The sequence below is a fragment of the Leuciscus leuciscus genome, assembly GCF_965113295.1.
Source record: "Leuciscus leuciscus genome assembly, chromosome: 12".
Lineage (NCBI taxonomy): Eukaryota > Metazoa > Chordata > Actinopteri > Cypriniformes > Leuciscidae > Leuciscus > Leuciscus leuciscus.
Window position 1 is genome coordinate 9,455,946 of NC_138736.1, and position 25,546 is coordinate 9,481,491.

At 40.7% G+C, this 25,546-nt stretch overlaps 1 protein-coding gene across 2 annotated transcripts in view; it reads right to left on the reverse strand.

Annotated features, from left to right (window-relative positions):
• The window catches only part of gabbr2 (gamma-aminobutyric acid (GABA) B receptor, 2), a 211,642-nt gene that overhangs the window by 79,900 nt on the left and 106,196 nt on the right, over positions 1 to 25,546 (reverse strand). For both annotated transcript variants that reach the window (XM_082187048.1, XM_082187049.1), the window contains exon 3: positions 3,686 to 3,856. In XM_082187048.1, the coding sequence (XP_082043174.1) occupies positions 3,686 to 3,856 (171 nt within the window). The remainder of the gene's footprint in view (positions 1 to 3,685; positions 3,857 to 25,546) is intronic.

A 25,546-nucleotide genomic window follows, 5' to 3' on the forward strand; every position in this document is an offset into this window, starting at 1 on the left:
TACAATTGTAAATATTTCTTATTTAAATTAAGTGAATGTAAAAAAATACATATTATAAATGCACTTAATCTTTCATATATAAATATGCATTTCTTAAAAAAATATTTTATATATAGCCTAATAAAGCAGATTTTAGCTTTTTTCCTACCCCAGACAGACAGACAGACAGACAGACAGACAGACAGATAGATAGATAGATAGATAGATAGATAGATAGATAGATAGATAGATAGATAGATAGATAGATAGATAGATAGATAGATAGATAGATAGATAGATAGATAGATAGATAGATAGATAGATAGATAGATAGATAGATAGATAGATAGATAGATAGATAGGATGCCCTCAACACCTCACAGACAACTACTGTAAATGCACAGCAATTTATGTACACAAAAACACACAAACGCACACAATCCTACTCAAAGTGCGAGGCCTGACAAATGGGTTTAATTCCTCATCGGGGGCCCAAGTCATCTAATCTTTTACCACATAAAAAGGGGATTGGGTCTTAATCTGTAAAACAGCATACTGGTGTGTGATTCATGCGGGAGTGTGAACAGCCCTTAATCCACTTATTGATAGACACTCAGGCAAAACACTGACAGCCTCCTGCAATGTGTCCGATATCAAGCAGCCGACAGGACAGGTGCTAAATTACTTCACTGGAACAAGCTGAGATAGAAAACCAGAGCATTCATGCACAAAACACACACACACACAAATCAAAATCGCATTGTTTATCCCTAGTATTAAAGGAAGGATTTCCATATATGCAATTAGAGTGAAGCACTTTTGCTTTTGAGATGAATATTATTAATCCTCTGAGACACCAGCAGTCAACCCAAGTCTCCAAGAAAAGGCCAGCAAGTGAGGTTCTAGATCCACACCTCCTAATTTGTGTGACACAACAGATGCACCTTCTCCTGAAATGTCACATCACACACACAGGGCAGGCAGCTATCCTGTGATATGGCACCGCTGAGGGTGAGAGAGTGTGACACTGTTATGCTAATCAGGCTTCCAGTGCCCTCCTCAGGCAGGATGCTGATGGGATCAGTGTCTGTTCAGCATCTCCATCCAGAGGAAAAGATAAAAGGATTTACACCTTGCACAACTCTTCCTAAAGCTCCTTAGCTCTCCAAAGGCAAGAGCACAATGCTGTTTGGTCATTCAGATACAGAGCGTTACTGCTTATTTATTTATAGTATTTACTAACTTAATTATAAATAAATATGCAGATTCTTGAGACATAAGACAACTTTGCCTGACATTAATTTTAAAAATAAAATAAAATAATCTCTTTTTTTTCTTTCACTAGAACGTTCTTAAAGGGATCTTGTGCCTTTTTTTTCATTTTCAACTTTCTTAAGTGTGTAATGTTGCAAAGTTACAAGTCACAAAGTTCACTCCAAAGGGAGTTACTCTCTATATCAGTGCGCACTGTTTCTGAACTCCCTGAAACGCCTCGATTGTAGTCTTGAGTTTTCTTCCGGGAACGTACACGACATAATATTTCCACCCAAGGCAAATGCCAAAAAGGCATGGTTGCATTGCGTTAGTAGAAACTTGAAACTCGTGATTATGGTAAGGGACGTGAAATTTCCGAAACACGCTCAAAGTGGTTGACCAATCACAACACAGTGGTCCAGCTGATGAATCAGAAGGAGGGGCTTCACAGAGACAGGAACTAAACAGAGCGTTACTGACAGACTGGGAAAAGAGGTGCTGAAATAATGTATATCAATTATATGAATTAAATAATATACCTATAATTTAAATTATAATGCTAAAACTATCAATAAATAATAAATCAATAAATAATAACTAAAAATAAATAATTACAATTATTAGTTATTCACTAATGGCTGTGCAGTATGACTGTATATATCGTTACCACGGTAGAAAATGTCAAACAAGGTGAAGAACTTTTCATTTCTAAAGTATTTGGGTTTATTTATTATACAAAGCCATTTTTGTCGATTTTTCGAGAATAACTACATATATAAATAACTATATCGTGAAATATATCGTTACCGTGAAATAAAATTAGTCATACCGTGAAACAGAATTTTGGTCATACCGCCCGCTCCTACTTTCAGTCACTGTATTTTTGACACACCTGGAATGCATTTATTTTGTTTGCTACATATTTCCTTTTGCAAATATTGTAAAAACACAGTTTAGACCTTGGTCAATAGTTTACAGCCGTGTCCCTGCATTTATCCGATATTTGTTTTATCCGGGAAAATCAAAGTCAGCCTTCAACTTTATATAATTCACCTGCTATTTTCCATGTCACAAGCATGGTATGTCAGCTTCCTCTCATAAATTGTAAAGAACTGAGTCCTATAGTAAGCTAGCATCTTATATAGCTAGCATCACAGATAGATTGGCGAATGTAATATATTGGTATGAACTGACAAAAAACTCAATTAATTTTTTGAACAAGAAAGATTAATTCATTTCAGCTTGAAACAGTCCACTCTGGGCCTTTTCCCCACACGTTTCTATCCACAACACAAAACTGCAGTGTCAGCGTTATAGTTCTCAGAGCAGCAGGATTTGCTAGCACTAGCAGTACCACTGATCCATGGCTAGGTGGATCTGTAATGATGATCCAGGTTTTAGATCTATCGCCTGAGGAATACTTTGAACTCTGACAGCGCACGGTTACTATGGAGCACTCGTGTGAGAAAGAGATGCTAATGTCTCTCTGCCCCTGGAGGGTTTCAGCAACATGTCCCATTGGAGGAGGGAATTTCCAGAGGCTTACAATAAACACACAAACACACACGACACGATTCCTGATCAGGTTATGTATAAATGTCTCATCCAATCAATTCAATCTACGTCTAGATCAGTCATTGAAATGAGATCGACACTCAATTCCACAGGGAAATCTTACTGGGTCTATTCATATGAAATACAAACAGAAAGAAAATGATACACACCCACACTCACACAGAAAACAATAGGGCTTATATTTCTGAGAAGCACTCTTCTAAAACGTGGTGGGCAGGTAAAGCTGGTTATGTGGAGCAATTTAATATCTCTATATCACTACAATACTTGATTTTCCCAATGAGAAGGCATCAGTTAAAGGAATATACCAGATTGGTTCAATACAAGTTGGCATATAATGTTGAATACCACAAAAATAATTTAGACATGTACCTTTGTTTTCTTAAAAAAAAAGAAGAAAAAAAAAGAAAAACTAGGTTGCATTGAGGCACTTAAAATGGAAGTGAATAAGCCCAATTACCAGTGGAATTAAAAGCATAAATGTGAAACTTTTAAAATAATTTTTCTGTTAAAACTTGAAAGTATTTCTTGATATATTTTTTTACGGCTGTTTTAGGGTTGTAATATTGGATATAACTTTAAACAGAAAAGGTGAGGGATTTTATTCACAAATAAAATCATGTTAACATTCACATTGTCTATGTCTTGTGGCTATACTATTAAAATCAGAGAGTATTTTAACGTTTACAGATTGGCTCCATTAATTTCCATTGTGCTAAATTAACTACATTTTCATATAGTCAGTCCAAGAATAAGGACATAAAACATAATATCTACTCCCAACAAACATTGATAACATTTTAGTTTGAAGGCTGAGCCACAATATCATGATTCAAGATACATTCAGAAAGAGGGCAGGTTATTTTCCTCAACATACCTCAGAAAAGCGCTGGACATCCTGGGTCAAGGTTCCCACTCTGCTCCAGTTGTAAAAGTTGAGAAACTTCACCACAGCGGGGTTCACGGCGTTGTCTGACGGGACTGTCCTGAAGAAATTTGGATACTTTTTCCTGTCTGCCAGGACAGGAGTTGTGGCCGCAAAAGAAAGCTGAAAAAGAAGAAGGCTGAGTTTAGCCAAAGTCTCATCAAGATAAATCTGTTCCTTCTTTTGCAGTGACAGTTTTCTATGTAGGTGACAGTTATAACCTATAAGTATAGCTCTTATCTGCTTGAAAGACCAACATCTATAAAACTAAACTAAAGACAAAGGTGTGCAACATCACAGGATATTGTGAAGTCTTATTAAAATGTAATAGATTCTTGTTAAAGGGTTACTAATAGTTCACCCAAAAATGAAAACTTTGTCATAATTTACTCACCTTCAAGTCGTTCCAAACCTGTATGAAATTCTTTCTTCTGTTGAACACAAAAGAAGGTATTTTGAAGGATGTCGGTATCCAAACAGTTGATGTACTCCATTGATATATGGAAGTCAATGGGGTCCATCAACTGTTTGGTTACCCATATTCTTCAAAATATCTTCAAAATAAGAAAGAAATTCATACAGGTTTGGAGCAACTTGAGGGTAAGTAAATGATGACCGTTTTCATTTTGGGGTAACTATCCCTTTAAATGTCATACAGCACTGTGGCGTAATTGGACTGAGATTGTGTTCACATTCAACTTTCTGCAGCATGTTGGATCGAAGGCAAATGGCCGACCCATAGTCAGTGTGCCAGGACTCCAGGAGTCCACATTGTAGGTGTGAATGAATCAACACACTAACACGTCTCTATAAAAAGACAGCTCTCACACCTTTGGTGAGTGCCCGTGGTGACTGGAGCCATGAACGTTTGCACTGCTGATGGTCAAACTCAGCATATCAGCTTGCGGATGTAAGTGTGTATTAAGATGCATTATCGAGCATTACATTTTGTGTATGAATTCGGCCCAGTAGTTCCGATTTTTACTTGCACTGCCAACATTTACCCCGACCCCAGCACAAAAATCTAATATTAATATATAATATTACAGTACATATTTTATTTTTAGCAAAATTTTAACAAAGTATCAGAAAAATATAATCAAAAATCATATTTACATTTGTAAATTGCTATAATTTGTTTTAATAATATCTGGGACTTTTACAGCTATAATCTAACTCAGTGACAGTTCTAAACTTATTTTTCTGGGAAATGATGGCAGAAGGTGCAGAATGATATTGATTGTTGATTGACGTTTCGCAGATAAACCAATTTCGACAAAAATCTTTTACCTTGGTGACATGCATAATTCACAAAAACGTTCAAAACGTGACAGAAAACGAAATGTTTACGTATTCAAGGCATATTATCATGTACATGATCAGCAAATCATTGTAAGGTAAGAACATGCAAGCAAGTGAATGGCCTGAGACTCTCTCTTACACTGCTTCATTGTTGATTTCCGCTCCATCTAGCTCTCCTCGGCCTCAATATTAATACGATTCTTTTAAAACACTTCTATATACTGTTCAAGTATTGCGTGCTAAGCATTTTTAAATCTTTTGAGCTTTCCAAAAAGGGGACTGTTTAAAAAAGGCTTCACACGTTTGAAGACTTTTTTGCTCAAAACATGCCCTCTTTAATGTTGTCAAACACCAGGCAGAGCATTTTAAGCCTCAGCTGGAGCGAAAAACAAGCCCAGAACGTCATGGTATGATTTTTTATGCCAGTGCTCCCGTCAGTAGATTAACAAATGTTCCTCTGGTTATAATACATCCTGAGGGTTGTTAGTCTCTCAGAGATAAACATATGGAAATGCTTTGAGTTCAAATAGCAAAAGCCGTCTTATACTTGTTAAAGGAGCACACTCTATGCTTACAGTCATAAAATGTCTGTCGGCTACGTGGCTACACATTCAATTCGATGAAATTTTCATAGCAAGGCAAAAAAAAAAATCTAAGTTGAATAGTGAAAGGGAATGTAATCATTCAAAAGCTAGATGTTGATGTTTTGTGAAAATGTATATGGATGGCTTGTTGAATTTGCAGGTGATTTCAGCAGCAATTTACACATAGTACTAACATGGTAAACTGCATTTCAATACCACAAGGAAGCACCTCAATATAAAAATGTGACAAGTTCTATTCAATTCTTGTCTGCATCAGGGTTTTACCTGTAAATGAACTCGGAATAGAACGTTCCCTTGCTTGGGATTGGATCAACTAAATTACTTTTCCTGTGAATAGAATTGAGGGTGAAATGGAATTGACTTTTGCTCTGGAGTGTGCGGTGGCCGTGACCCTTGACCTCTGGCGAGCTGTGTGAACAGCGTCTCATCTCCTCTCATTTGTGGCCCCTCTGGTGAATGAAGTGGTGACGTAATCATGAACACTGTGCTGAATGGAACATGGTCTGAATACAGCTATGTTAGGTCTACTTTCTGATACAAGGAAGAGATTCAGGCTCCGTTCCAGTCAAATCTAAAAAAAATTGTATAGAGCTCTTCACAATACACATAGTTTCAGAGCAATTCTACAGAAAATCATGATGCATCGTCATGCATTTAGCAGATTATAGTTCACATTTTACGATACACAATAAAGCAGTTGAGATTTGCTAGTTTTGCCCTACGCAAGTATAATGTATGTATGCGGATAAAGTTATATACTTATATATCTATGTTTATATATGCAGCTGGGCGATAATATAGTTAAATTTTGTAAAAAAAAAATAATAATAAGGCAGTTGAGATTTGCTATATCGTTTTACGTGAGTGTAGTGTATATAATATATACATGTATGTATGTATGTATGTGGTTATATTATATATCATTATAGTTGTATATAATATATAAGTATAATACTAAGTATGAGTATAATAAACTATTAAGTTGTATGAGCTGCCTTGATGTCTTCTACATAGTCAGCACCCTAACCATCATGAAACCTTACAAGTGACCATTTTGCCTTAATCTCTTGAATTGCATGATGTCATAAACACTTATCAATGTTAAAAGAGATAGTGCATCCATCGAGCCATCAAATATACAGTACCTTTTTATATTCCAAAGAAGGAACGACATGAGGGTGAGTAAATGATGACCGAATTTTCATTTTTAGGTGAACTGTGTTTCCACTGAACACAAAGGGATTCAACAGACACTCATTTCGCCTTAAAGCTACACTGTGTAATTTTTTAAGTTGATTCTTAGGAAAAAACACTTTGTTCTTTCAAAATGATATGTGCTCATTAATGTGTAATTACTTCTACCAACTAATCAAGTATTCTCGTAAGCGTAGAATCTGCCATTTTTAATACATACGAGCGAGTTGCTCGAATGGCGGCAGCCATGTTGTGCCTCCATCTTGAAAATACATTAGCCAAAGAGGGACATACCTGGAAATTCAAACTTCGCCTTTCGCGTTTTTACACTCAGTGGCACCGTGACGAATGCGAGGGGGAGATTACTCACGATTGCTGGCAGATTTGAAATAATACGGCCACCGTAGGAGTTAAAACGCCCTCGGAATGGGAGGGGCTAGAAAGTCATAAACAATTTCACCGCTAGATGGGAGAAAATCCTACACAGTGTAGCTTTAAAGTGAACGTATTTGACACATTTTCACAATTGAACCTCCTTACGGATACAAGCTGAATTTGTCATGCAGTGAAGAAAAAAACTGCCTCTTAATTCTTCTCCTCATCTCACAATAGTGCGCTGGTGTGTACACACCCTGACAGCCAGAGAACTCGTGAATAACAACAGTCTAACATTTCAATGAATTCCATTAAACCCTGTTAGAAACATTTAGACCTGTGACTATTTAGACAAGAGAACAGACAGATTTGGGTAGGATTTATTTACAATGTTATATTATATTGGAAATGTGTGAACTAAAGCTATAGCTGACAGCAGACATCAGTGCTGACATAATCACACCACCTGCTCTGCATTTCAAGAGGAAGGAGGGTGAGCAGAACATCCATTTTTCTTTTTAATATGGGTTTGAGCAAATAAAAGGGGATTGTGATGGATTGAAGTAATCTAATATAATGATTTTGTGTCCTCTAAGAGAGTTATTGATGTTAATCAAGGTAGGGTTAATTGCAGTGCTGAAAAGATAAGACATTACGATTATGATAATGACACAGGTTAGTAGTCTGTGGTTGAAGACAAGTGTGCATTAATTCAAAGATAGACACTATCTAGATTGGTCTGGTTTTGGCCTTTTCAGACCTGCCTAAAAAAAGCCATTTCCTAACTGACAATCTTGAAAGAAGAAGCCAATCTCAGGACAGTGATGTCACGCCTGTTGAACGTGGCAAGAACATTCAATTAAAAGCACTTAAAGGGACAGTTACCTGAAAATTACATTTCTGTTATCATTTAATCACCCTCATATGTTGTTTCTTTAATCTGAGGAACACACAAGATATTATGAAAAAATTTCTGTATCTTTTTGTTGTTGTTTTTTGTCTGTACAATACAAATTAATCGTTTACAATGTTGTTTTGGGCCTCATTGACAATTGACAATTTAAACATTCTTCAAAATACATTATTCGGTGTTCCACAAGAAGAAGAAAAAAAAAACCCTGTTGTTTTAGACCTTAGACAGCCCAAGTTCCTATTTGTATTCATCATATGAAAATGAACTTGGTCATTCTGCTAAATAACTTTTGTGTTACACAGAAGTTACATTTTTGGGTGAACTGTCCCTTTAAAAGTAATTTCAAAATCTAGGCTACATTTGGGTACACTGAAAGATCATGTCACACTGAAAAGTGGAGTAATGGCTGCTGAAAATTCAGCTTTGCCTTCACAGGAATAAATTTCATTAAAAAAAATATTCCAATATTACAAATTATAATAAGTTATTATAAATTGTAATCATTTTTCACAATATTGATCACATATATATGTATTTTTGATCAAATGAATGTAGCCTTAGAAAGCATAAGGCTTAAAAATAAAAATAAAATAAAAATACCATCATACCCCAAAATCTGAATGGCAGTTTTGGTTTTCACAAAGTATTGTGTGTAAAATCTGTGATAAAACGAGATTTATCAAATTCTTTGACAATGATAAAAACCATTCAAATGAAAGCCTGTTCTCTATATATTTTATATACATCTCTATGCACTGCTTAACCCAAAGTGAACAAAATGTGAATTTGAATGTACTGCTTCAAACAAAAAGATCAACCTCTCTTCACAAATGAGAGATCAAAGAGTTGACTATCTAACAAACCTAAGAAGCAATTTGTTCTTTTGCAGCATATTAGCAGATTTACAGCCTCTATCAGAGTTTAATCCTGCTTTCACATCAATGGCCAACTCCAGAATAAGAGTCGTGCCACATCACCCCGTCACTCATCTCAGCTCAATGAAGTGCTTGTTGTTCAAAACACACAGATTAGTGCTGCCAATTAAGGATTTTTATCATGCTAGTGCCACTAAATCCAGATGCACCTACGGGATTCACTGAGCATTAAGGGGTCTCTTGGAGGTTGCTCTAATCTTTGTTTAGCGCAGACTAGCCTACATGCTGAATGCTCCATTCTCACAAGGGAAAAGTCAGAGCATAACGCACTCACATAAAACCATGTTCTCTCCACTGAAAAAAAGAAAAAGAAATAGTTGAGGGAGTTTTCCATTGTATTTTGCTTTTAAAAATCTCTTTTAGGATAATAAATAAACCTAAAATCTTTATATTCTAAAGAAACCGATGAGTCACAGGAAAATATTGCCCCCAAATGGTGTAGTTTCAGCATCCACCAACATGGGCAAACTTAGCAATGCTGGCAGGCCAAACCTTTACTCCATGTTCTATAGACCTTCTATAGAATTTTGTCTTTGAACTTCCGTTTTTGTGGAAGCTGTGTATATTTCTATAGCATCTGTGAAGTGGATTTACTTATTGTACAGTTAAGGAAAGTTATCATGAGCATTGTAATGTTTTAAGCAGATGTCATGACATATGTCAGTAGACCTGGAAGATTTTAAAGCGAGCGGTTCATTTATAAATACGTAAGATCTTACCTTCATGCTGTGGAAATACAAACCGGAAGACAGAACACAACGAGCGCAGCGCTGAAAAGGGGCAGGGATACATAAGGCCTACAGTATGAATGTGTGTATAATGAAAGAAATTTGGATGTACTACTCTGCCATGTTGTCACTGTCATGTGACATACGCCGTCAGTAGCGTCGCTTCACCGGCATTCACAACCCCTCTCCCGTGGCCTCATGGGATAATAAAGTGTCCAATGAATGCGCACTTCAGAATCGGTGGAAGTAGTCAATCGGGTTCTTTTCGCCTTCCCGAAAACTATGTATTCATACATACATAGATTACATACTGCTCTGTTGGCATACTGTTTTTCATATACTACAGGTATTTGATTTTCAGCCACAGAAACTGTTTCTTGACAGGTTTCTTGAACCCCCTCAGCCATTGGCCAGACAAAAAGACAGTCCAGCCTCCAAACTCATGCCATTGGTTAAACCAATGCTGCTTTATTGTGCTAGCTGGGCCACTCAAAAACACAGAGCAATATTTTGATAGCGTCCCAGTGACTGGTTTTCAATACTCTAATTGATGCTTCCTCATTTCTCGCGCCCCCGTCCTCCAGCCCGTGACCCAGAAATCAATCGAAGTCCGGCATCATGAGAGATTTATCAATTCTCTAAATGCTGTGAGTAGCGAAGCTTAATGAGAACAGCATCTTGCAGAGGAGTTTTATAGTACATTTTAAAATAAATATCCACCCATATTTCACACTGTGCATTATTATGTTGTGATGACTCAATTTACTTGCAACTAGTGTGTTTAAATTTTTTTTTTTTTTTACAAAGTATTTTTATATTTATAATATCTGCTATTTATAAGCTTGTTTTACCAGTATTTGTCAGAATTTAAATACTGGTACATCGTAAAAAAAAAAAGAAAAAAAAGGTGCAACACTTACTCTATGAGCAAAGCCACAATAAGTGGAGTAGCTACAGATATTTTCTTCTGTATAGAACACTGCAGTAATGACATAATTAGCATCACCCTGGTTCCCTAGACAACCCAATAGGATTTTTCCATTGGCTTTTGGATTATTGCAGAAAATAAGCTCTGGTTAGAGCCATAGCCTTGTGGACGGTGCTCTGACAGTATAGCACAGCATGGATGGACTTTTCACAATAAGATCAATAACATGTATTTAGAAAATAGATAAATTGAATTGCCATTTCATGCTGACTTGAAAAAACTTGTGTTTCGGCATATCGGTGCGTCTCTAATTTTACAAATACATCTAGCTTTAGTCTCTCCCTCCTCTCAATTCATCCCTGCACACTTGCATCTTAAGAGGGAAAAGCTAAGACACAAGGACAGGAAACAAGTGTGCACAATTAAGAAATGAGAAGCACCCAGTGACACTTTTCAGGAGACTCAACCCACGCATGGCTTGTACTTACAGCCGTCTCTGCATGTTAAACATGGATAGGAGAAAGAATGTTAACATTCAAAACATTACCTTTAAATAGTCTGAACTGCACCTTTAAAGCATCTCTCTCAATTCAAGCCAGCTGATCTGTGAACTCTATGTAATGACATCTAATGCATTAGATTCCCTTCACTTCCTGTAGAGCACATGATCAGTCTGAGCGCTCGCTTTCTCTCCGTGAGAGAATAAGAAAGGACGTTATCACACAAAATTAGCCTCTCTCCTTCCCACACAGATCCTTTAACAGCAGGAGGCCTGGCATCTCCAGGTGATATCCAACCTAGAACGTCTTATGTAAACGCAAGTTCTCTTTACATCACAGTATATGAGAAGTGCGTAATTCACATTCACTCTCATTCACGTCAATGCACATCTAGTAAAATAAACGCATGCTTTTCCAAAAGGATCAAACTACTTTTTTAATCACATCACAAATTACATTTCATTCAAACATACTCCTTCTGCAGCATTACACAGTACCTCTTGTCATGCTCATAAACACACAAGTCTAAGACAGGTGACATCCTATTGGTCTCCTAATCCTGCCCTCTCCTCTTCTCCCAACATTGTCTCTTCATCCTGTTGCTTGCGCTGCCACCGAGTTTTAATTGCCACCCCCTGCCAGAGGCAAAGCCGTGCCGACAACCCGCATCTTATTTCCATCAATCTCCCAGTGCCAGTGTTAATTAAAACTGCACAGAGGAGCCACTGCCTGTCACACCTCTCAGCTCCACAGCCTGGGACTGGAAGGTCACAGTGCTCACCTAATAAGTCCAATAAAGGGGACCTGGGAATTTATACTCCAGAAAAATAGCAGATGACTTTGATACTCTAGAGGTGAACAGGATGAATGGAGTTTGAGAGGGAAGATATGTGGTAAAATCTCCAAAAGAATGTTCCATTTCAGTGCATGTTCGCACCATTTACCCTACAATTTTAGCATTTTCGGAATGTTTTTTTCAGGATACTTTGATGAATACAAAGTTAAAATGAACATAATTCATTTGAAATGGAATTAATTTGTAACATAGTGAATGTCTTTCCTGCCACTCTCGATCAATTCAATGTGTCCTTGCTGAATAAAAGGATTCATTTGAAAAAAACGAAATAAAAAAACGTATTGACGTGAAACGTGAAAATTTTTTACTTTTGAGACTTAGTGTAATAAATATTTACATTGCTTTAAAAAAAATAACTATAATACTACAACAGCGTTATCTGTGACTATTAACTGTTCTAGTCTTTACTGTATTGTTAATTATCGTCTCATCTGGGTTTTCTGAGGAGGCACTACCTCCCTTGCCTTCTCGGACAAAACACTTGTGGTGTATGAAAGGGAGCGAGTGAGACATAACAGAGGGAGATATTGAAGAAAAAAAAGAAATGGTGGGGCAGAAAATAAGGCATTTTGCATTCTGGGAGCGCAGCCTAACTGAGTGAGGTCTAGTGTAGCCGACTCTCTTGACACTCCGGCTGCCTGAGTCAATAGACAGCATTTCATTCTCATTAAGGTTTTCTAGCCAATTCTAGAGACTGTGGCCTTGCAGAATGAAATATTGACAACACTGCACAACATTGTTCTCAGCAACGCTGCCATCGACTTGCAATGAGCTTAGCTTCGTTGCTCTTTGTAAGCTGACTGGAAATGGAAAAGATTAACAAAACGCAGCCATGGTTGTCCACCTCACAGTCTCTTTAATTAATGGTAAATAATGTTTCCATTCACATGTTCATCCCTCCTGAAACACATGTTTTCCAATACAGTCTAACAGTCGGTTCTGGTATTGAAAATGCCATTAATTTTCTACACAGAGAAAACATATTGACCAGACCTACCAAGCACTCTGAGGTTGTTAAGCAACTAGACATGCCTCTGAAAAAGTCATTATGATTTCTACTTCATTGGGGGAATAAATGTTTATTAGGTAAATTCCTGGTGAAGTACTACCCAAAATTAACCAATTACCAAAAATCCTGAAGAGCAGCCAATAAGAGAGGTCTCTATTAAACACAAAAGAGCTCAAGAGAAACTGCTCAATCCCTTAAAGGTGACATATGATGCCCCTTTTCTCAAGATGTAAAGCTTCAGCTTAAAATACCTCCCAGATCATTAATTATAGCTTGTCAAATTTGCCCCTTTTTGGGTGTGAGCAAAAACACACTGTTTTTGTGTATGTCCCTTTAAATGCAGATGAGCGGCTGCTCCCCTCAGCAATAACAAAACACGCAAATATCACTCATCCAAAATCTCAGAAATAACCAGTAGCGGAGTAGAGGTTGCAAGTTTTAGAAGCACATGGATGTTTCTGAATGGTTAGTGGATACATTTGTGTAGTTGTTGTGGAGTTACATTGATTCATATCATCGACTTGCATGTACCGTCATCTTTAACTTTTACACAAGTTAACACAGTTCCCTGAGGTAAGACAGCTGTGAAATTTTTTGGTCAAATAGTGTTCTGTGATTGTCTGTGCAGCCAATGACAGAACAGTTTGCTTGCTTTAGTCGAACTTTTGCCATTGCGTTAGAACTGTTCACACTGTTGTCGCAGGCAAAAACCAAATGGCGGCGCCGTGGGTGGAAACGTGCAGATTAAGGGGCGGTAATATTATAATAAGATCCCCTTCCCACGTCAGAAGGGGAGTGAAATCTGATTGGCTTATTTTTTTACATGCTTGCAGAGAAATGCTTACCAAAACAAAGTTACTGGGTTGTCACTTTTCAGGTTTTCTGAGTTGGTAGATCCACCGGGGACCCGATTATAGCACTTAAAAACCGGAAAAGGTCAGATTTTCATGATATGTCCCCTTTAAAGCACTGGCAATTACAAACAAACTATTCTCAAGCAAATTTTTTTATATTAATAATTAACGACTAATGTTGCCTTCACATTTTTAGAAGTTTCCTACTTCCCACTTCTGAAGTCGTGATTGCGAGCGCTTAATTGTCAGAAAGAACAGGAACCATGGACGACATCATGTTCATTCTTGCCTATTTCTGATGATATTTAGTCAATATCCAATGATCTGATTTCGTTGACAACCATATAAACATATACCCACGGTATTTTAAACAGCTTGCTGACGATATTGGAATTTTGATCAAATAAATGCTATTTCTGCTGTATAAAATATATTTATCTACATAAATATACATGACAGTAAAGGCAAGAGAAAGCAATGTTGATGTTGTGGGGAAAATGAATAGTCACTACAGCAATAGTTTTCTCCTCATTCCTTACCCACACTGAATAAGAGTAGATGTTACTAACCAACACTATTGAAACTGATTAAATCACATGTTATGTATGAATAAAACCTTTCTATAAAGAATAATGAATAAATCAACATCTGGTTAAATCCAACTGCATTTTAAAAGACACAATGTCTATAGACACAAAAGGTTACAGATTAATTATATGAAAAAGCTAAATTTATTTAGAGTTCAAGAAAAACATTGAAAAACAACTACTAATAATTTGGGTTGACAATTTGAGTCATAATTTACTGGGTTTTGATTTGATTTAAAGGCAAGTTTATTTGATTCAATAGTCAATTAGATTCAATTAAAATTTTTTTGATTCAGTATATTTTAAAATGAATTAATAGGATTCTTTCATTCCTTTAATGTACAGTATCTATCTTTACAATAAGTTGTCATGGTGATCATGATGAAGCAGCATTGGAACAATCTTATGAGTGAGAGAAAAAGTTTCTCCTCTGACTTTCAAACAAAATGCCTCTTGCTCCAGGCAAAATCATGCAACTCTGCACTGCTCACATACCCTGATACTAACAGCCACAGTAATAGAGCGAGTAGAAAAGTAGTGGAAAAATTAGAAGGTTTCTTCAGGCATGAGGCATGGTGTTTTCCATGACCAGAATATCTTAAAAAAATGAACCAATAACGTCATACTGTATCTCCAGGGAGGAACTATCAGCAAGTAAACGGGATCTCAGGGTCAAAGGAGGCCCAATTAGTTAAAGGGAGTTTTTAAAGCAGACACCAACTGGGTAGACTCGGGTTTTTACCCTCTGACCCTCCGACCGGAATAAACCGTCATCCTCACCATAGGCCAAATCATCAATAACAGAGGACTCACAAACAAAGTGCTCCTCAGAGACCATGATGGATTTTTGCTCATTATTTACCGTTTTCATAATCTAAAACTATTCATCCTGTCCTGGTGTGTTCCAACTATACATTAGCCTTAACGGTAACCCCTACTAACGGGAAACGGACATTAAACAAACCAAACAAAAGAAGAAAGACATTTCTAGAATATGACATTAGTGATAACAGTTAAAACTTTTGAATTATTAAGATTTTTGAAAGAAGTCCATTTTGCTCACCAAGGCTGCATTTGATCAAACAAATACATTAAAAACAGTAATATTGTTAAATATGATTAGAATTTTAAATAACTTTTCTATCTCAATATATTTTATAATGTAACTTATTGCCATGATGGCAAAGCTAAATGTTCAGCATCATTACTCCAGTGTTCAGTGTCACATGATATTTCAGAAATCATGATGATTTGATGCTCAATTACACAATACTTGCCCCAAACTTTTTAATATTAGTGTATCATGGTATGCAGCCGAACGGTTTGCAACACTGATAAATATATATGAAATGTTAATCACCTCTATTGTTTCAATGTTCATTGACCTGGGCCTTGTCAATGAACTTGTTTTGCTAGAAGCAGGGCTTCAATGGGACATCAATAACACATGATTAGAGGGGTCGTCCAAGGTCCATTTCTATCCAAATATTTGCCATAATGAGGGCAGGTGGCTTTCCAAGGCATCCTCTCACATAGACATGCAAGACAAAGTCAACCAGAAGAGGATAAATCCTGTTTACGTCATTACCGATCTGATATTTATGGTGGGGATATTCACACTGGGGAAGAGGTTTAATCAGCTGCTGAGGATCATGAAGTCCACACAAAGGATGCGTTTGATATTCAGTATTCAAGAGAGGCATTTGGCACTCGGCATGAAAGCTCAGCACGATCTGCTGCTCATGAGGAATGCTAGGCTGGTACACACACATACCCGGCTCATTAAAGCATAATATACACCCCAGACAGGGTAAGACTCGCCAATTGTGTTTCAAGAGTCTAATTCATAAAGGCATTTGGGAAATATCAGGCTTATTACCTGTTATTCCAGAGCTTGTTGTTATAAAATGAGACAAAAATATTCTATTTCAAATAAATGCTGTTCTTTTGAACTTTGTTCATCCTGAAAAAAACGCATCAAGGTTTCCACAAAAGGTTCTTGAGAACCAAATAAGCATATTATAATGATTTCTAAAGGATCGTGTGACACTGAAGACTGGAGTAATGATGCTGAAAATTCAGCTTTGCATCACAGGAATAAATTCCATGAAATATTTTTCTGATAAAATCTTGCTGACCCCAAACTTTTGAACGGTGGTATACAGTATGTTAGGTATACAGTATGTCATGCATTTCTTAGTGTGGCAATATCTTAGTGTGGCAATGGCAACCACATTTACATGATGCTTAAATAATGTAAAATATCACCAAAATTCCAGTTATATTGGAATATTCTATTCAAACACAGTCATGGAGCTGAGGAGCTCATGTGACTTCCACCAAATTAAAAATGGCAGTGCAAAACTCACAAGTCTTGAAACAATGCTGTCCGTTCAATTATGCTGTCAGTTGCATGAAAATCATCTGCTAAATTGCGAATAACAAGCTAATTAACTGACATGGAACTTATTGGTTTGACACTTAGTGTGTGTTATTGTGCACATCCATTATATTCATACAGTAGTACTGTAATGCAAATGTTCATCCCTGCCCAGAACCTTGCATTATGACCAGAAAATATTCATCTAATGAGCAACAAAAACATAATTACCCACATATTTGGAGGTTATTTACGCAGTTATTCACCGACACCTTTTGGTTTGACAATATAGTAAAACTATCAAAGTCGATGTGAGTCACTCTCATAATCAATCTCACGCTGGCATCTCTAGCAATGATAGTGGCCAATGATTATAAAAGCTCTCTCTCTCATAAGTAGCAGACTCAAAACACACACACTCTCACACAGAGAAAAACCCATTAGAAGGCACCGTTGAAAAGATGCTTCTCCCTTTCCACCATCTGCAGCCATATCACCCCCTCCTGCCCAGCATGTGGACCCAATGATGATATGGCAATCGATTTTGTAAGGGAGCCGCCGCTTCATTCTCCACACCGCTGCGAGCGTTAGCGCCACATGAGTGACTCTGCTGAGTCTCACACCTGTACCTGCCCCCCTCCTCCCCTCTTCTCCTGCAGGAGCGACGGAGAGATAGAATAGAGGAGCGAGCGGTGCAACTCTGCCAATGCACTACTAATTGAGGGCATTTAACCCCAATTACAGCAATCCATCCGGCAGGTTGTTTAGATGCCTGTCACAACAGAAATGACCAGCCTTCGCCCTGCATTTCGCCATCATTATTTCCCACCGACATCGTGCGCATGTGACGGGGCGAGAGGGCACGCCGCTTTTTATGTTGGTGAGAAACACAGCGCCATGTTCAAGAGCTTTCCATTCATCCATAATTCATTGCTGCATATCAATGCATAAAGGGACAAATATATCAGGATTAGAAAAGTGCTAGTTTTCTTGTACAAAAGGAGTGTCACGGTTGTTGAATGCATTGTTTCCTTCTTGCCTCGTGTCGTTGTTGTTTATGTGTGAGTGGGCGTTGTCCCGCTCACGTGTCTGTCAGCGCTCCAGCTGATCATCATCATCATCAATCACTGTTCACAGCTGCTATTCATTTCCATTCCCTATATATACTCACACCATTCTCTGTTCCAGTGTCGGATTGTTTGTTGAGGTCCTGTGTTTGCCGTGTCTGTGTTTCCCGTGGAGTTGCCGTGTCTTTGTTCGCCTGCCGTGTCTTCCTGCCGTTCCTGTTCTTTGTCATTGGACTCACCGCACTCCAGCACCGGGATCGGGATTCATCACCGTCACAGCACCAGCGCACCACAGACCATCAAGTCCCTGCACGAGCCTGAGTCGCCGGCCTCCGTTGTTCTGAACTGTTTGTCTGACCCTTTTGAGCTTAATAAACACTTTTGAGAACCTGCAACTGTTTCCAGTTTTGTCCGATCATGACAGAACAATCCGACCAATCCATGGAAGCAGCAGGTGCCGCCGCCGCAACAATGGATGACTTTGTTCGTGCAAGTATTCAAAGGATGGACGCTCAGGACCGTCATCAAGGGGAAGCGGCGCGCGCGATTCAGGCTCTCGTCACGCAGGTGTCCGAGCTGACCCAGCGTTTTCAACAGCTGCAACCTCCCGCTGCGCCAGCCGCACCGCCCGTTCCTCCCACACCACCGATGCCCGCCTCCCAGTCGGAACCTCGCCTTCCGACTCCTGAACCATACTCTGGTGAGCCTAACTTTTGCCGGCCGTTTTTGACTCGATGCGGCATGCATTTTGCACTCCAGCCCCGGACATTTGAGAGAGAGGAGACAAGGGTGGCATTCGTACTCACTCTACTGACTGGGAGAGCGGCACTATGGGGGACGGCGGTGTGGGAGAACCAAGAACCATGCTGTTCCTCGTTCCAGGCGCTCTCTTCGGAGATGAGAAGAGTTTTCGACCGCGCGGTCGCGGGAAGAGAGGCTGCCAGGGTCTTGTCTGATCTACGCCAGGGAGAACGATCTGTTTCAGATTATGCCATTGAGTTCAAGACCCTGGCGGCCGAGTGTCGCTGGAACGAGGAAGCGCAGTGGGATAGGTTCCTGCATGGGCTGGCCGACCGCGTCCGGAGGGAGATCTACGCCCTGGACCTACCCCCCTCACTGAATGGACTCATCGATCTGGCGCTGAGGGTGGACGCCCGACTAGCCCGGGTCGGACCACGCGCTCCACCCAGCCTGCCTCGTGGGGGGGTGGAACATCAGTGGTCCAGTGGCATGGACGCGGCCGGTCCCTCCGATCCCGAGCCCATGCAGGTGGGTCGAGCTCGACTTTCCCGGGAGGAAAGGGAGAGGCGGAGATCCCTTGGCCTTTGCCTGTACTGCGGGAGAGCGGGACACTTTGCTAACAACTGCCCGGTAAAAGGTCAAGCCCGATAGTAAGTATGAGGCTACTATCGGGTGGGATCTCCGCCGAAAAGTCCTCATCTACATCCACCATCCTCCCGGGAAGACTTAGATGGTCTGTCCACGATCATCACTGCACCGCACTGGTGGACTCTGGGGCCGAAGGAAATTTTATGGATCGCACCTTTGCACTACAGTTTCAAGTCCCACTCAGAACACTTCCCCAGAGAATCACTGTACATGCACTCAATGGACAGTCACTACCAACCATCTCCCAGGCCACCGAGAACATTACACTCATCACCTCAGGGAACCATGCAGAGACAATATCATTCTACATCACGGACTCCCATCACACCCCCATTGTCTTGGGTCACCCCTGGCTCCATCAACACAACCCCCGCATTGACTGGAAACAGAGAACCATATCAGCCTGGAGCGCTGAATGTCATAGTTCTTGTCTTGTGTCTGCCTGTTCTGTTGTCTCTGTTCCTGTGTTGCAGGAGGAAGCAGTGGATTTATCAAACGTGCCCGCGGAGTACCGTGACCTGAGGGAAGTGTTCAGTAAGTCAAGGGCTGCTTCTCTCCCTCCGCACCGTCCCTACGACTGTGCTATAGATTTACTGTCAGGTAAGTCTCCGCCTAAGGGCAAGATTTATTCACTCTCGGTTCCGGAGAGGGAGGCTATGGAGAAATATATTTCTGATTCTCTAGCATCCGGGTTCATCCAACCTTCCTCATCTCCAGCGGGGGCGGGGTTCTTTTTTGTGGGGAAGAAGGATGGATCGCTGCGACCTTGTATTGATTACCGGGGGCTGAACAACATCACGGTAAAGAATACTTATCCTTTGCCGCTGATGTCTTCAGCCTTCGAGAGGTTGCAGGGAGCATCCATCTTCACAAAGCTGGACTTACGTAATGCTTATCATTTGGTCCGTATCAGGAAGGGGGATGAATGGAAGACTGCCTTTAACACCCCTAGGGGGCACTTTGAATACTTGGTCATGCCCTTCGGTTTGTCCAACAGTCCCGCAGTCTTCCAGGCACTCGTCAATGACGTGCTGCGAGACATGATCGATCAGTTTATTTATGTTTACCTGGATGACATTCTGATTTTTTCCTCGTCTCTCCAGGAACACGTGCAGCACGTCCGACGAGTACTCCAGAGGTTGCTAGAGAATGGGCTTTTTGTCAAGGCGGAGAAATGCGCTTTTCATGCACAGTCGGTTCCTTTCTTAGGACACATCGTGTCGGCTGAGGGTATGCGTATGGATCCTGACAAAGTTAAGGCTGTGGTAGAGTGGCCAAACCCAGATTCCCGTAAGGCCCTACAGAGGTTTCTGGGGTTCGCCAATTTCTACCGGCGTTTTATTCGCAACTTTAGCCAACTAGCCGCACCTCTGACTGCCTTGACCTCCCCCAGAACTGCGTTCAGGTGGTCGGAAGCAGCCGAGACTGCTTTTTCCAACCTCAAGAGCCGCTTTGTTTCGGCTCCCATCTTAATCGCCCCTGATTCCTCACGTCAGTTTGTGGTGGAGGTCGACGCGTCAGAGGTGGGGGTAGGCGCAGTTCTTTCACAACGCTCACCCTCAGACAACAAGATGCATCCATGCGCGTTTTTATCCCATCGCTTATCACCAGCTGAACGAAATTACGACATTGGCAACAGGGAGTTGTTGGCGGTCAAGTTAGCCTTGGAAGAATGGCGTCATTGGTTAGAGGGGTCCGGGGTACCCTTTATCGTCTGGACGGATCATAAGAATCTGGAGTACATTAGATCCGCTAAAAGGTTGAACTCCAGGCAGGCGCGGTGGGCACTTTTTTTCGGCCGTTTTGATTTTACCCTCTCGTATCGTCCGGGTTCCAAAAACATCAAACCCGATTCTTTGTCGCGTATTTTTGATCGATCCGAACACGCACCTACTCCCGAGCGTATTTTTCCTGAGACCCTAATTATCTCTACGCTCACTTGGGAGGTCGAATCGAGAGTCAAGAAGGCTCTAGAAGGGGTAACGCCTCCGATCCGGTGCCCACCGAACCGCTTATTTGTGCCGGAGGAACTACGTCCAGACGTTATTCGGTGGGGCCATTGTTCTAGTCTAGCCTGTCATCCAGGAGTTAGTCGCACCCTCTATTTGGTCAAACAACGATTCTGGTGGCCGCTTATGGCTCGCGACGTTCACGATTTTGTTTTGGCTTGCTCAGTTTGTGCTATTGGTAAGTCGTCTAATCGACCCCCAGATGGGTTACTCCAACCGCTGTCGGTGCCTTCGAGACCCTGGTCCCATATCGCTCTAGATTTTGTTACCGCCCTCCCACCCTCCCAGGGTAACACGGTAGTTTTAACCGTGGTGGACCGATTCTCGAAGGCAGCCCACTTTGTTCCCTTGCCCAAATTACCCTCAGCCAAGGAGACAGCGGTTGCAGTCGTTAATCACGTCTTTCGGTTACATGGCCTCCCGACAGACGTGGTTTCCGACAGGGGTCCCCAATTTGTGTCCAAATTTTGGCGAGAGTTTTGTAAGTTACTGGGGGCGACGGTCAGTCTGTCTTCCGGGTTTCACCCTCAGAGCAATGGTCAAACTGAGAGAGCCAACCAAGACCTGGAGAGAACCTTGCGATGTACGGCTGCCAGGAATCCTTCCTCCTGGAGTCAGCAACTGCCTATGGTGGAGTACGCCCACAATTCGTTGCCAGTGTCAGCTACGGGCCTATCTCCTTTTGAGTGTAGTATAGGATACCAGCCACCGGTCTTTCCCAGTCTGGAATCCGAAGTCGCGGTCCCCTCCGCTCACGCCTTTGTCCAGAGATGTCACCGCACATGGACAAGAGCCCGTGAGACTCTCCTCCGTGTGCGGGCGCGCATCAAGGCCAAGGCCGATCGCCACCGGTCTAGGCCTCCCGTATACGTCGTCGGTTCCAAAGTGTGGCTTTCTACTAAGAACATTCCGCTCCGCTCCGTATCCAATAAACTGGCTCCTAAATTCATTGGCCCGTTTTCTGTCACCAAAATTGTTAGTCCGGTGGCAGTCCGCCTCAACCTCCCTCCAGTGTACAGGAGAATTCATCCGGTATTCCACGTGTCCAAAATTAAACCCGTTTTTTTTTCCCGCATTAAATCCGCCTGCCCCGGTTCCCCCACCGCCGCGACTCGTAGATGGGGAACCATCCTATTCGGTCCGTCGCATTATGGACTCTAGGCGGAGGGGACGCGGATTCCAGTACCTGGTGGACTGGGAAGGTTACGGTCCGGAGGAGAGAAGTTGGGTTCCGGCTCGTGACATCCTGGATCACTCTCTTATCGATGATTACAATCGACAGGTAAGGGAGTCTGGGAACGCCGTGAGGCGTTCCTAGAGGAGGGGGTACTGTCACGGTTGTTGAATGCATTGTTTCCTTCTTGCCTCGTGTCGTTGTTGTTTATGTGTGAGTGGGCGTTGTCCCGCTCACGTGTCTGTCAGCGCTCCAGCTGATCATCATCATCATCAATCACTGTTCACAGCTGCTATTCATTTCCATTCCCTATATATACTCACACCATTCTCTGTTCCAGTGTCGGATTGTTTGTTGAGGTCCTGTGTTTGCCGTGTCTGTGTTTCCCGTGGAGTTGCCGTGTCTTTGTTCGCCTGCCGTGTCTTCCTGCCGTTCCTGTTCTTTGTCATTGGACTCACCGCACTCCAGCACCGGGATCGGGATTCATCACCGTCACAGCACCAGCGCACCACAGACCATCAAGTCCCTGCACGAGCCTGAGTCGCCGGCCTCCGTTGTTCTGAACTGTTTGTCTGACCCTTTTGAGCTTAATAAACACTTTTGAGAACCTGCAACTGTTTCCAGTTTTGTCCGATCATGACAAGGAGAGGGTACATGAGAGGCAAACAAATGTTTAAATTGTTTATGGTATATGAAATCTGTGGACTCGCCGGAAGCCTATTCTAAGTCAGAGACCGAATAAGTTCTTGATGATTCATTCTTAGTGAAATAAGCAGTGCATTTCCCCAAATCACTGTCTCAATCGTGCCATGTTAATTCTTATAAAAGGCTGGAGATCAGATTTGGTTGGCAATGATATAAATAACCACAAGACTTTTTAACTAGCATTATCTGAGGTTACAGCTGGATAATGTATCAATATCACAAGGCTTTGGATGAAATGGACAGAAACGCCCCACAAAATATCACACCGGAATTTGATTTGGAATTACAGGATTTCATTAGACCCAACACAGGTTTTGTCATGAATAATATAGAGCATTCTGGGAAATTAAGTGTCTTTCCTTCATAGTCCATGAAAAGTTAATTAATTTATGGTGTAATTTATAAAATACATAAAACATATTTAAATGTATAAATATCAATATACACTACCATTCGAAAGTTTGGGTATGTAAGAGTTTTTAATGCATTTGAACATTATTACAATTTAAAATAACTGCCTTCTATTTTAATATATTTTCAAATGTAATGTATTCCTGTGATGGCAAAGCTGAATATTCAGTGCCACATGATCCTTCAGAAATCATTCTAATATGATGATTTGCTGCTCAAGAAATATTTCTTATTATTATCCATGTTGAAAACAGTTGTGCTGCTTAACATTTTTGTGTAAACTCTTATTTCTACAGTCTACAATCTTTCTGGAAGTACCCCATGTGTTGTGTGTGTGTAACATTTTCTTGGGTAATTCATGAAAACTAAACTTATAGAAGTCAATTCAACTTGTCATTCAAATGACAACCCTGCATCCTCAATTCAAATTCAATCCTAATTCAGGAATACAATTTTTATTTAAAAGGCATTCCAAATTGTTACAAAACTGTGCAGCCCGCCATGTGGCCCAAGACAAATAAAGCTGTCCAGGCCTCTTGGTGAATTCATGTTAATGGGAATAAGTGTCCAATGACTTCAAAGTCAAAGCATCCATGTCAGACTTGTAAACTGGTAACGTGATTTCTGGTAAAGAACTGGTAAACGTGATTTCACCGAGTCCAACATCTTCCAAGATCAACATCTTTGTTGATCCTGTAATATTCCAATAAATCAATCAATCAGATTTGAGAGACAAGTTTACAGTGTAGTCAAGTGTAGACTTACAACCAAGGTTAGGTGCTTCTACATAAGTGTTATTCAACTATCATTTCCCTCTGATTTTAGGGGTAAGTTATGGGTTAGGATTAGGTTTAGAACAACATTTTCTGACAGGAAATGTTGCAACAGTAAATCCATCTTTTCATTCATCCTAAGGTTTATGTAGTATTTTTACACATCTAAATTGTGGCCCTGCCACCATTCCCGTTTTTCCATACTGTCAAAGTCAACAGAGCAAGTGCAAACTGTAATGGAGCAAAAAAGAAAATCTGCATTTGCAATACAACAGTTGGAGAGCGAGACAAAATGTTGAACAATGATTCACAGCAAGCAGAGTGAGGCATAAATATGCCGGGCTGGCCTAGCCTCCTCTCTCAGCAGGGCAATTCATCTGTGGCATTGTGTTTTCCCGTGCGTGTCTGGAATGGGTGATTTGACGAGCTGCAACATTAATCAATAGGGAGAGTTAGCTGTCACCAGTGCTCTTCTGGATGAAAAGGAAGGAGAGGGAGTATAAGCGTATGACCTGGTTAAACAGCCCGGGTTATTGATCATGTGACTCTGGTGTCCTTCAGACTCCCAAGTTTCCTGGAAAATGAGGATAGTATTCCCCATGTGCGCAGAGAGAGGGGCTAAGGAGCCCGGGTTTCATCAGCTTATAGATCTGCTGCATGACCTGCAGGTCTTACGCTTTTGAATCCCATTATAATCACCTTTAGAGATGCACCACTCAACCGGCCATAAATCGGAACCGATCGGCTTTTAGTTTTATTTTGGCCGATCTCTATTCCAGGCTGTACTGTACCAGGCAGAACAAGCTCACTATTGACTATGCTCGAAATATAGGAAGAAAAATATTGAATTGGGGTTGGTGGTTTATATGAATGTATCTCTGAAGGGAACGACTGTCTTCAGAAAAGTTTTGGTGGCATTTTCTTTTCCTCTTACCTCCATGTAAAGTAGTGTTTTTAAGCACAGCGCTGTAAGAAAAGAAAACAAAAGAAACAGCTGCTTTTCAAAGAAACCGGTGCTGTTCCATAAGCGCCACCTACTGTCAGAGATTGAATTTGCTTTTTCATTCAGTCCGTCTGCTGTTTTTGTTTTGTGCAGGTGTCTGTGCTGACAAATCAAAA